Source organism: Thamnophis sirtalis, unplaced genomic scaffold, assembly GCF_051295495.1.
Source record: "Thamnophis sirtalis isolate CommonGarterSnake01/CBP01778 unplaced genomic scaffold, rThaSir2_p1.2 scaffold_3, whole genome shotgun sequence".
In the NCBI taxonomy this organism is placed as follows: Eukaryota; Metazoa; Chordata; class Lepidosauria; order Squamata; family Natricidae; genus Thamnophis; species Thamnophis sirtalis.
Genome location: NW_028261383.1, coordinates 41,935,527 through 41,949,212, shown reverse-complemented (window position 1 = coordinate 41,949,212; position 13,686 = coordinate 41,935,527). Strand labels below are relative to the sequence as shown.

Here is a 13,686-nt window from a genome sequence, read left to right as displayed (position 1 = left end):
ATTACTTGCTCCAGCTTCTGTTCACCTAGCAGTTCAAAAGCATGCACATGCAAGCAGATTAATAGGTACTACTTCAGTGTGAAGGTAACAATGTTCCGTACTCCTTTGGCATATAGCGATGCTGGCCACATGACCACACAAATTGTTTTCGGATCTATTCTCTTGAATATCTTGAATTGGCCAGGAAGATTCCATCTCAGGAGAAATTCTTCTACAACACCCAAGCTAGCTCCCTTGGCCAACAAACAAAGATAAGTACCGTGTCCTAGAATCGGAAATGACTGACAGGGAAATATTTATCTTTATATATCCACAGTACTCAAAACTAACCCTTTTTACGCATCTGGCATAATATCTGATTGAAGAAGCTAGCAAAAGTTTTCATGTCAGACCTTGGGGAAGCTGTTACCAGTTAAGCTCCCTCAAATTGGAGAAGATGTGTTAAGGTTCTTGCTCTACAACATTCTCCTATTTACCATGTCTATAGTATTCCAGAGAAATATGCAATTATTCCTATTTCTCCATTCTCCAAAAATACAGTTGTCATCTGCGGTGCTTATCATAATCCAGCAAAGCATGGATCTATTCTCTTGAATATCTTGAATTGGCCAGGAAGATTCCATCTCAGGAGAAATTCTTCTACAACACCCAAGCTGCTATTAATCTCCTTCAAGTGTAAAAAGTAGATCAGGTAGTCTGGCATAAGCTCTATTCAAAGAGAAACAAGCAATTCACACAATTAAAATGTCCCTTTTTGTTGTTTTGTGTTGTCCCCTCCCCTTGGGTTAGGAGAGATATAAAGATGCAGAAGCTTGACTTAAACATGCAACTGTGTGTTCACATTTTTGGAAGTGTGAAAGTCCAGGCCACACAGTGATGATGGTGGGAAGAACTTTGGGTTCCGAGATGTACATCCATCCACTCAACAACTGTGTCTGCAGCAGCAAGGAGGTTAGGGAGTAGGAAGGTAAAGTGGAACAGAGGATCCCATTGTTGCATCTTGGAGCCTTATGGCTACTCTGATGTGCATCATTTGTACTTGGCCTTTGATAGCAATAGTACATAGACATATGTACTACTTCAGTGTTTTACAGCCCTCTCTAAGCAGTTTACAGAGTCAGCCTATTGCCCCCAACAATCCTCATTTTACCAACCTTGGAAGGATGGAAGGCTGAGTCAACCTTCAGCCAGTTAGGATTGAACTGCTGGCAGTCAGCAGAATTAGCCTGAAATACTGCATTCTAACCACTTTGCCACCACAGCTCTGATTCTTTTCCTTCTGGGTTCACCATCACCTTTTGCTGATTGTCTCATTTTCTTTTCTATTTTTATTCTCGTACATGGCCCTCCAGAGTCACCTGGAGTCTGGCAGCCTTATAAATATGCTAAATAAATAATTAACTGACACTACACAGTGATGCTAAACACTATACTTAATTACATGAAGAGTATTTTTCCTTGAAATAATTATCTGTGAATTGGGAGATGAGGGTGGTTCTTAACATTCACAGATAAGAATGGGAGAAGATGTAAAATAGCTACAGACGGGCATTTAATGCAATGCTTTTGAAGAATAACCTGAAAATTAGCTATTGCTGCAAAGGGGTTATTTGTCTGGTGAATTTAACTCTTTTTGTTTTCCTTTCAAATTTAACAAGGGCTTCTCTCTCGCGTGCTCTCCCCACTTTTCCTTTCTTTCTTCTTCATCCATTATTACTCAGATTCCTTTTTGTTTTCTGCTGACTCATCAAGAAGGAAAATGTGTGTGAGTGTGCACTTGCATATTTCTGTGTGCCAGAGTTGTTTGTGAAGGAGAGACAGAAAAATGCAGGTGTGAGTTAGGCAGCCATATAAAATGATATCATAAAACTACACATTCATTTTAATTATTAGGTATTAATTCAACATATTTTTCTTGTTTGTTGTCTGTTTGTGGAATTGCTTCTGGCAGAGTTGTGTGTGTATGTGGAGAGAGAGAGGGAGGAGGAAGGGAGAGAGAGAGAGGCATTTACACACAGGTGTTATGTGTGAATACAGTAAGAAAGAGACATGCATGTATGTACAGCTGTATTTGTATCTACATAGAGAGATACATGCATGTGGAGACAGAGAGATGTTTGTGTGTGTCTATATGTACACATTTATAGTGAGGAACCTTCAAAATTGCTTTCGTCTGGAGCTAGCAACCCAAAATAGGTAGGCTGAGCATTCAGTTTAATTTCTGTTGGAGTTTATAATATTCTTTCTGCACACTCACTTTCTGCATACTCACAGTAGGGAGATTATTTTAAATTCTGGCTCATCATCCTTTTGCATTGAGTAGCACAACCATTTGTTGACTAGCCCTCCTCTTTCCTACTATACCATTTTTAGGTTACTTCTCTCTTGTCATATTATATTAGTCCTCTTGACAACTTTTGCTTTTACTCTTTCATCCCACGTCACTTCAAGTTGTCTGCTTCTGCTAGATTTCAACCCCAAAATAAGATTAAAAGAAGAACATTTCCCTGAATTTAATAAAAATTGTTCTTAGTAAAGGTTTAGGATTTTAATAATAAAACACAGTACATTTTGACTGATATAATTCATTCCCTAGGAACTGTGTTCAGATTGCAACTGTAATTGGTAGCCCGAGGTTTCTCAGTAACAAAATAATGAAAAATTAAGATTATGTGAATTGGTTGATTATAGTTGCAGATACTGTTCCCCCCACAAAGCATGGAGTACTTACAGATTAAGATCCCAGACAAAATCAATGTATAACCACCAAGAATTTGTACACTCCATTTATTTTTCCTAATTACCAGAACTCTGGGCATTTTGAAAAACCACTGAAGCTTGCATTATTTTGAAGTGCTTCCATTAAAGTTTCTAACAGAAAATTAATAAGCATTATTGAAGTTCCATTAACCATTTTTTTAAAAAAATGACCATAAAATTAAGGCAATAACCAGTCTAAATGGACCAAGTTATTATGCTAAATCTTGTCCTGAAAGTAAGGCTACTTGGCTTCTTGGTGGGCATTTGAAAGAATGAAAAAAATTGGTATTATCCATTTTCTATTTTTTTTCAAGTTCTCATGAAGTTTAATTAATATGAAACTAAAAATATGTGAAGACTGATGAAAATCGGTCCTTTTTTTAAAAAAAAAAGTTTGACTAGCAAAAGAGAAATGCTGTACTTCAAAAATCTCATTCTAAGCTACACTCACTCTCAAGTTGGTTGATTAGTTAAAAACATTACCTTAATGGTCCAGAATCTGGACTATTTCTTTCCTGAGCTCCATTAACGTGATAATAATGAGTTATAAACTATTAAGTGATCTGGCGCCAGACTTCTAAGGTTTTCCCCTTTCCAAGTTATATGATCTCAGCATGACTCCAATCAATTCTGGATCGGTGTCTTCTAACCTCAGGACATGCAACAGCTCAAGCTTGGGTGACCTCTAGAAGTTATATAAAAACTGGAACTGAACAGAGATAGATCTTGTAAAATGGGATTTGATCAAGGTTAACTGGCTATTTTAAAATGAACAATTTTTTACCTATTCCAGGCAGCTTGTAAATTGGATGAGGTGAGCTATAAATCAAATTAAATAATTGCACTGATGCAGTAAGTTTGCAGTAAGCTCAAAATACTTATGGCTCTTTTAATTCTCTCTTCCTTTTCTGCTAAAGTCGAATAGCTACATTCAATATGGTACATTTCTAATTTTCACTGGAGTTTAATAAACATTTTCAAATTTGTTCTTAACACAGACCAATACACTGCCACTGGAAGGGATTGGCAATGGTTATTTCAGGTTGCAGGTTCTCTTCCTAACCACACTAGATATTGGGGTTTTGTAAAATTAGTATACAGATAATCCTTAAGTTACAACTGCAATGGAGCCTGTCTGGTTTTATTATCTTTTTCGGTGATTGTTATGTGAACACCATGGTTATTAAGCAAACCATTGGTTTGCTATTGGTACCCAGAAATGCTGGGTTTTGGCAAACAGCTATAAATATGGTCAAAGCTTTAAATCCATTGTAAATATCCCCCAGGTAGGTTTCGAACTATGCTAAGTGACCAGTCATAAATCAAGGATCATCCATATGGCTAAAGGACACTGAAATAATGCCACTATCAGAACAAAAATTGGAAATATGGCTTAATAAACTCAGTTGACATTCAAAGCAAGCATATAATGGACAGCAAATATACTACTACAGCACCTTGCTGTTTTGAGCAAACAATTCAGTTTTCTGCAAATATAAAGCTAGTAGCATTTATTACTGCTTTTATTACTAATATAAATATACAAATTATCATGATTTCCTACAAGAAGCAACTAATTAAGGAGAGAAGCAACTCAGAACTAAGGAGAAATTGTTAGTTTCTCCTTAGTTAGAAGTATTAATCAGTGAAACAACTTGCCTTCAGAAGTTGTGAATGCTCCAACACTGGAAGTTTTAAAGAACTAAATAAAGTTTTAAAGACTAAATAACGATTTGTCTGAAATGGTGTAAGGTTTCCTGCCTAAGTAGGTAGTTTGACTAGAAGACCTCCAAGATCCCTCCCAAGTCTGTTATTCTATTCTATTCTGTTCTATTCTTCCCTCAAAGCTATATCAAGCTAAATTCTTCCAGGACCCAACGTAATTATATTTCAAATAGTAAAGTTCTAATTTTACAATAGTCATCTATGTATCAGCCCGGCAGCAATATCACTAAGCCTATCCACTTAAAAGTCCAAGTGGTTTGAAAGCTAAAAGAGGATAACTTACTTATGAAACATTCTTGCTATCATCAATACCTTTTCTTCTTTCAGCACTGGTAACCTTTCCCTTGCCTTCAAATGCAACCTTCAACTGACTAGTAAACCCTCCTCCTCTTGTGTTTTTTTTTTTTATCATGTAAATGTGCATATTTATCTACCCGAATGTGTATTTGGATTTTATAAACTCTTTGTCTCTAACTCTGTGGGATAAATCTGGAATTCAATGGCTGAAAATACTGGCAAGTAATGTTTGGCTACTTCTTTCTCGTTCTGTCATTAATCCAGGAATGGGAGGTGGTGGGAGGAATTTAAGCAGGTCTATCAGAACTATCTGTCAAAGATGTTGCATTTGCAGGATTTCTCCATGGACATGTAACTTCCAAGGTTCTTTCCAACACAAAGATTCAACAATTTGATGAAGTGTGAAAACATATGTTGCATATTCCGCAATTGCATTTCTTCTCCAAATGCTGCCCCAGACTAAAAAAGTTTGCATTCCTTTTTAACATCACACAAATACCCCCTTATTAATGGGTAGCACATATATACTACTTTGAGGCTTTAAAAAGATATACCTTTATTATGGAAAAATAGAAATGGGGCAGGTTATTTAAAAGAGGATAATATTAGAAATATAGGAAACCATTTTGTAATGATTAACATTACAAAATGTAAGTTGGTTTATTTGGTTATTTGAGGAGGGGTCAGATTCCAGAGATACGTAGGTGCATAAGACATAGAGTGTAGATCAGGGTTGTCAGTTGATTTCATTGAGGGCCACATCAAGGTGTGGAGTGGGGGAGCATGGGGACGTGGCCAGCTCGATGGCACTCATGTCGCAGATGCCTGTGGTGTCCTGAACACTCTGCCAGTGAAAACAAAGCTCAGGAGAGCTGCGGGAGGCCCCTCCTGAGTTCCGTTTTCATTGGCCGGTTGTTTCCAGGGCAGCCCCATGGGCCAGATCTATGCACCCCACGGGTCAGATCTAGCCTGTGGGCCTTGAGTTTGATACCCCTGGTGTAGACGAATCAAGGTTGTATCATCTAGGCTAGACTGAAGGTTATCCTCAGACAAATAGCGGCTAGTGCTACCAAAAGATTCTTAGGACTTCAGAGAAAATTGCTAATCTGGTGGTTCAACAGAATGGGATGAAGTTATGAAAACTAAAATTTGATTTTGAGGACTACTGTAAAGCTGCAGTGCTACCTTTTAAAACATATCAATATTATGTTTGAAATATAAGGGACTGGATTCATTTTTTGCAACATTTTTTCATCTATTTTTAAAGACTTCCCCTCCCAAACATTTGAAGACCAGCAGCCTTATTGAACACTGCTTTTTCAGAAGGAAGATCAGAAAGTGGAACCAAGCATCATTAGACGTTGTAGTAATAGTAATTTAAAGGTAGGGCTTATCCCAGATACTCTCAGCTTGTTAAGAATGGAATGGCTGGTATTTCCTTTTATATGGAGGGGGAAATGATATTTGGTTTAATACAGACAGCAGCTATGTTATTTGCTGTCAAAGAAAAACCAGAACTGTTCGATATTTCCAGTTTGTCTGATCTAATCCTTTTCCATGGTCAGAATTTGTGCCCAGAAAAATCCCAGTTTATAGAGCACAGTCCTTAAAACAAGGCAAAATCTGATCTGAAGGGAGATTATTGGGGAGATGCAGTAAAATTGTATTTTATTTATATCTATTATATTTTAAAGGAACATGGTGGCTCAGTGGCTAAGACGCTGAGCTTGTCGATCAGAAAGGTTGGCAGTTCGGCAGTTTGAATCCCTAGCACCATGTAACGGAGTGAGCTCCTGTTGCTTGTCCCAGTTTCTGCCAACCTAGCAGTTAGAAAGCATGTAAAAAGGCAAGTAGAAAAATAGGAACCACTTTTGGTGGGAAGGTAAAAGTGTTCTGCGTGCCTTCGGAGTTTAGTCATGCCGGCCACATGACTACAGAGATTCTTTGGACAGTGCTGGCTCTTTGGCTCTGAAACGGAGATGAGCATCGCCCCCTAGAGTCGGGAATGACTAGCACATATGTACAAGGGGAACCTTTACCTTTATTGCATTTTAAATGTATCTCATTTTTGCAAACCGTTATGAAAGCTTTATTCTGTTCTGTGGTTGACAAGAATCAGAATCAAAGTCCTGCAGGAATTCACAACTTCTGCTAGTTTGAGGACCAGAAAGGTTTTTATGAGTCATGTGGAGAATCAAATTCCAAAAATGTGTGAGGCCAGGATTTGACTCTTTGGGAGTGTATGTGGAGTTTTTAAGAGGAGCAAATTGGGTGCTTTAAGTCTTATGGCAAGCATTCTTCTTCTTAAAAACATCTTAACATTCCAAACTGTTTAAATTTCATCCGTGCTGGGAGTCACAAGAATAGATGACAGTGAGGCCCCTGAAAGTCCATTTTGTACACCAGGAAATACTCAAAGCTGGTTCACACTTATCAAACTGAGAGTGTTGCTTTCTGTTCAACACAGTAATGCCATGAGAAGATCTGAAAACACACTGGAAATCCACACTGATCCATTTTGTGCTTTATCATATGTTTCTAATTTGCTTTTAAATCTGATTTCAGATTTAGTTTATTTGTATGCCGCCCTTCTCCGGGAGGGACTCAGGGCGGCGAACAACTCAAAGGGGGAAAAGGGAACATAAAACACAATACACGTGATTAAAATAAACAAGAATCATACAGCCATACAAGTCGAGAGGGGAGGGGAACTCATCAACCCCAGGCCTGCCGGCACAGCCAGGTTTTGACGGCTTTCCAGAAGGCCTGGAGAGAGGTGAGGGTCCGAATCTCCGCGGGGAGTTCGTTCCAAAGGGCTGGAGCTGCCACAGAGAAGGCCCTCCCCCGGGTGGCAGCCAGGTGGCATTGGCTGGTGGATGGAACCCGGAGGAGGCCGACCCTGTGTGATCTAACGGATCTTTGGGAGGTAATTGGCAGCAGGCGGTCTCTCAAGTACCCAGGTCCAATACCATGAAGGGCTTTATAAGTTACGACTAGCACTTTGAAGCGTATCTGGAGACCGATCGGCAGCCAGTGCAGCTCGCGGAGGATAGGTGTAACGTGGGTGTACCGAGGTGCACCCACAATTGCTCGCGCGGCTGCATTCTGGACGAGTTGAAGTCTCCGAATACTCTTCAAGGGCTGCCCCATGTAGAGTGCATTGCAGTAGTCCAGTCTTGAGGTCACGAGGGCGTGAGTGACTGTTGCGAGTGCCTCCCAGTTCAGGTAGGGACGCAACTGGTGCACCAGGCGAACCTGGGCAAATGCCCCCCTGGTCACAGACGACAAATGATGTTCTAAAGTCACCTGTGGGTCCAGGAGGACTCCCAAGTTGCGAGCCCTGTCTGAGGGGCATAAATTTTCACCCCCCAGCCTGAGTGATGGAATACTGGCCAAATTCTTGGGAGGGAAACACAACAGCCACTCGGTCTTGTCTGGATTGGGTACAAGCTTGTTAACCCCCATCCAGACCCTGACAGCCTCCAGGCACTGGAACATATTGTCAACCGCTTCACTGAGTTGGCATGGGGTGGACAGATACAGCTGAGTATCGTCCGCATATTGATGGTATTTTATCCCGTGCCGTCGAATGATCTCACCCAGTGGCTTCATGTAGATATTGAACAGGACGGGGGATAGGACCAAAATCTGAGACATTCAAAGTGGCACTCATTAATATAAGTGCAGCAGATACAGAATGTACAACCCATAACACACGAGAAGCAAGCATGATAAATGTGAATGCCATACAGTACAAGAAATTCCAAAATCAATGACTGTTGCGGCCACAGTAATTACATAGGGATAAATATCCTGCCTAACATAGGAAAACTCAGGGAAAAAAACTTTTAAGCATTACTTCCTATTTCAGTTCTAATATTACCCATATTGTCTGTTTTTGTTCACATAAGCACCTAGTCTAATTCTTGGAAAATTAAACTTAATGCAACTTTGGAATGCTAAGAAATAGATCCCTAGAGAAGAAGAAAAAAATAAACTTTTTCAGTTACAGTTAATTCTGCATTGATCTTTTTATGTTGACATATCTCTATCATCATTAAGATGGTGACAGTGTGAAGGACACAATTATTTATGTTCCATCAAATTAGTCAGTAATTCAAGTCCCTGATGAAATCTCCGGCCAAAATAGCTCTCACTCCTGCGGAATGTGATTCTAACATTATCAATCTTTCTTATCTAAAAGGGCACAGCAAAGTGAGAGAACTTTGTTAAAAAAGAGATGGTCACAAGACTGCCATCTTGTAGCGATACATACATTTTTTAGATTTTTTAAAATCCCACCTTTACTATTTTTGTTTATAAACAATTCAAGGCTGAGAATCTAAGAAATATTCCCTCCTTCTATTTTCCCCAAACAAAAACAAGCTTGTGAGCTGAGTTGGGCTGAGAGAGTGACTGACTTAAAATTACCCAGCTGACTTTCATGCCTAAAGTTGAACCAGAATTCAGTCTTATGGTTTCTAGCCTGGTGTTGTAACCACTTGATCAAATTGGCTCTTTTATAAGGGGCACATTTTGTGTAGTTTTCTGGCTGAGATTGTTCTGGCAGTAAAGACAAGGAAAGAAATCCCAACTACTAGGGTAACAATGAAAGAGCCTTCCAAATATTCCCATCAGATATTGTTGTTGTTAGTTACGAAGTCATGTCCAACCCATTGTGACCCTATGGACAATGTTCCTCCAGGCCTTCCTGTCCTCTACCATCCTCTGAAGTCCATTTAAGCTCATGCCTACTGCTTCAGTGACTCCATCCAGCCACCTTATTCTCTGTTGTTCCCTTCTTCTTTTGCTCTCAATCTTTCCCAGCATTAGGCTCTTCTCTAGTGAGTGCTTCCTTCTCATTAAGTGGCCAAAGTACTTGAGTTTCATCTTCAGGATCTGACCTTCCAAAGAGCAGTCAGGGTTGATCTCCTCTAGGACTGACTGGTTTGATCGTCTTGCAGTCCAAGGGACTCGCCGGAATCTTCTCCAGCACCATAGTTCAAAGGCCACAATTCTTTGGTGCTCAGCCTTTTTTATGGTCCAACTTTCACAGCCATGCATTGCAACTGGGAAAACCGTAACCTTGACTAGACTTCACCAGATATGCTGGATTTTAAAACCAGTTTTCTATTATCTATTATAAACCTATTAAGAAAACAATTAAAAAATGATCTTGCCAAAGGGGAAAAAACCACAACAATTAAAAGCAAGAAACTCAAACTCAGTATATGGGCTCATAACAGCATGTCAGACCAGAAGCTTTCTGAAAATAGTCTGGTCTTCAACACTTCTTGAAGGATAGGAGGTTGGACTAAACAGATCTTTGGAGTTTTTCCAGAGGACAAATGAAATGGTATGAGAATATATATGTGTCAGGCTCAAGGCTAGAGACTAGATAGCGAAATCCAATCAAGTCCTTTTCTTTATTAGCTTACACATAATAGACAGAATCTTGCCAAACTAAAGCTATAACTTCCTAAGCTACTATATAAACATTGAGGTATTCAAAGAAAGAATCAAGAATCAAGCAAGTGTAGAAACAAATAATCTGATTTATTCTAAAAAAGGACATTATATACGTTCTGAACTATTTGAATCTAAAAAGGACAATAAAGGAAACAACCAGCCAGTTCTATGGACTTCAATTCTTATAATTTCCAGACACGATGACTATTGGATTCTGTAACCAGCCAAATTAAAGAACATATTTCTTTTTCTTAATTAAACAAGAATAGAGCTTGAGCTTTTATTAGATTTTCTCTCTTTACCACCTTCACATTTAACTGTAGTTTTTGTAGTCTTATTTTCAGATTTTTATTTGAAAAAAGACTGGAAAAAAAAAAGCTCATGCATTCATTTTCTCTGCTGTGGAGAGGAAAACCCACAGAGAAAGAATATAGTTAGTCCTCATTCAGTGATCATAATTGGGACTGGCAATTGGCTAAGTGGAATGCTCGCTAAATGAAACATCCTGATTTTATGATCGTACTTCAGCTTTCTTTTGCTATGAAGGTCATAGATGCAAGGACTGGTTGCAAAATTAATCCCTCATCCCCATCATAACTGCAAATAGTTGCTAAACAAGGCAGTTGTTAAATGAGGACTACCATTATCCTTTTCCCAGTCACATTGTTATATTCTAGGGATTTTTTTCTTAAGATGACGAGGTAGATTTACAAAATAGAAGTATGATTAGGCACCAATAGATATTCCAGCAACAGATGGAAGTGGAATAGGATCATTTTAGTAATCTAGGAGTAGAGTCTATATGAACAAAACAGACAGGATGGCACAACTAAAATATTCCAGGTCACGTAAACAGTAGACACAATTTCTTCATCAAATCATAGAATCACCAAAGTTGCTCTTTTCACTTTTTCTAACAGATTCTTCTGCTGGCACTAGATAATAATATCTACTTCTGAAGAAAATAACATAGTTAGCTCAGTGTCTAGTTTTTCCTTTGAAACTTAACACTGAAATGTATAAATAGTAACAAACCTATAGGAAAGTCCATAAATGAAGAATTTGGTGTTATGTTATCATTTAACTCCAAATTTTTATTGTCAGTAGATTTACAACATGCAAAGTTGTAACATTAAAAGGTTTTGAAAGGAAAGCAATTACTGTATTTTTTGGAGTATAAGGCACACCTTTTTTCCTCTAAAAAGGGGCTGAAAATCTGGGTGCGTCTTATACACCAAATACAGCATTTTTGCCTCCCGAAGCCCTGCCCCCTTCACCAAAATGGCCTTGCATAGCCTTATGGAAGCTTTCAGAGAGCTCCTGGCAACTGAGGAGGGCAGAAATGAGTGTAAAATGGGCCATTTTTTGCTCATTTTTGCCCCCCCCCGGAGCACTCTGCAAGCCGCCCCCCCAGGCTATTCATGCCTTTTTTGGGGGGGAAAGGGGCCCATATTCATGAAAAACGGGTTGTTTTGGGGAGGTTTGCAGAGTGCAAAAACTTTTTTTTTCCTTTCAGAAAGCTGTTTAGTTAGAGGGATTGATGAGAATTACATTGGTCAAGTGCTGTGCCAGGAGTAACAAAGTTTTAGGAGCTACAGGTTGTCAGTGATTTCCTTCTCCAGCACATGGATAAATACACCTGGAAACATCTACCTACCTTCTCTCTCTCTCTCTCTCTCTCTCTCTCTCTCTCTCTCTCTCTCTCTCTCTCTCTCTCTCTCTCTCTCTCTCTCTCCCCCTCCCTCCCTCCCTCCCTCCCTCCCGTATTTCTCTCTCCCCCCCTCTATCTATCTATACACCTACCTACCTATTCTCTCTCTCCCTTCCTATCTACTGTATTTCTTTCTCTCTATCTTTCTCTATTTCTCTCTCTCTATCCCTCTACCTACCTACTTACCTACACACATTCTCTCTCCCTATCTACTGTATTTCTCTCTCTCTCTCTCCCTCTATCTACCTATCTACTTTTTTAAAAAAAACACCTCTTCAAAACCTAGGTGCATCATACTCCAGTGTGTCTTATACTCCGAAAAATATGGGTAATCTGGAAACCTATTAGTTTTAATCTGCCACTAAAAACTGATTTTAGGTTTCCAGTCAAGAAGGAAACAAAATGTTGTTAAGCTCTGCATTTCTCTAAATGTCTAAAAACAATCTCCTTGAAAAGGAGTGGAAATAGTGTTTAGATGGAATTGAGATTCACTACAATCTCCCAGTCTTTTCTTTGCTAATTGTAATGGAATGATTAATACTTTGCAAATCATTACAATAAAAATCTGACAAAGTTGATTTTGACACAGCTTTGCTATAATTGCACATTATAATTACTGGTAATAAGGTTATTTCTTAATTTTTTTTAAAAAAAATAGAAATTTGTGATATGGTTTTTATTTCATTATTTATTCCAATTCATCCTTTAGATTAGATACATCAGACTAAGAGAAATGGTGACATTTACCAGCCATTCTCCTAAATTTTATCCTGAGATAAATTAGTTATCTGTGGAAATTAAAGATCCATTATCAACTCTGTAAAATTGTAAGGACAAATACTTCATAAAAAAATAGAAAAAATTAAGCACTTATTTTTTAATTATTTTAAAAAGATCAATGTTCAGCAAACCAAATATTATCTGAAAGCACAAAATATAAGAAACCATAATATTCTTATATGGCTTTCTTTGCAAAAATGTCCTAAATGAAATATTCCAAATGAAAGCTAAGAAAGGACCCCTTTTAATATTCGTCCAAAGCTATTTCAGCTAATAAATGTAACTGGGATTTATAGCATCTGAATAACAGCTTCCACGGCCTCAAATATCATTACAGGAGACATATACAATTCAGGTTGTCTTTTGAAAAGGTGACCCACTGTGAGTCTTCTACTTTTCTTAGCACAATCAAACTTTAAGAAACTACTTACCATGATGTACGACCCCCTTCAGCCCATGGATAATAGGTTCAAGTGCTGGATTGTCCCTCTGACTGACCTAGATGTAAAGGATATGTGCTTGGTTAAATTTATTATGGCATTAAACAAAAGAATCTCACTGTAATCTTCCAAAAGAATGGAGGAAAAAGAGAAAATATACTCTGAGCAAGTTAATTTAGTTTACATCTTTAAGATAATTTCTTCTCATCAAACAATGAATGTTTAAGATGGATAATGCAACATAGCAGACAAAAGAGGTGAAATAGAAATAGAAAAATAGCACTTAGTCTTATATGCCGCTCCAGAGTGCTTTACAGCCGCCTCTAAGCAATTTACAGAGTCAGCATATTGCCCCTGACATCTGGGTCCTCATTTTACCGACCTCGGAAAGGTGGAAAGCTGAGTCAATCTTGAGCTGGTTAGCATTGAACTCATGGCAGTGGGCAGAGTTAACCCGCAATACTGCATTCTAACCACTTTCCTGCCACCATGGCTCTTGAATCA

General features: G+C 38.6%; 1 protein-coding gene across 5 annotated transcripts in view; it reads right to left on the bottom strand.

Annotated features, from left to right (window-relative positions):
• PTPRG (protein tyrosine phosphatase receptor type G) overlaps positions 1-13,686 on the bottom strand; it is a 722,188-nt gene that overhangs the window by 155,494 nt on the left and 553,008 nt on the right. For all 5 annotated transcript variants that reach the window (XM_087708786.1, XM_087708785.1, XM_087708789.1 and 2 more), the window contains exon 6: positions 13,174-13,240. In XM_087708786.1, coding sequence (XP_087564912.1) covers positions 13,174-13,240 — 67 coding nt within the window. The remainder of the gene's footprint in view (positions 1-13,173; positions 13,241-13,686) is intronic.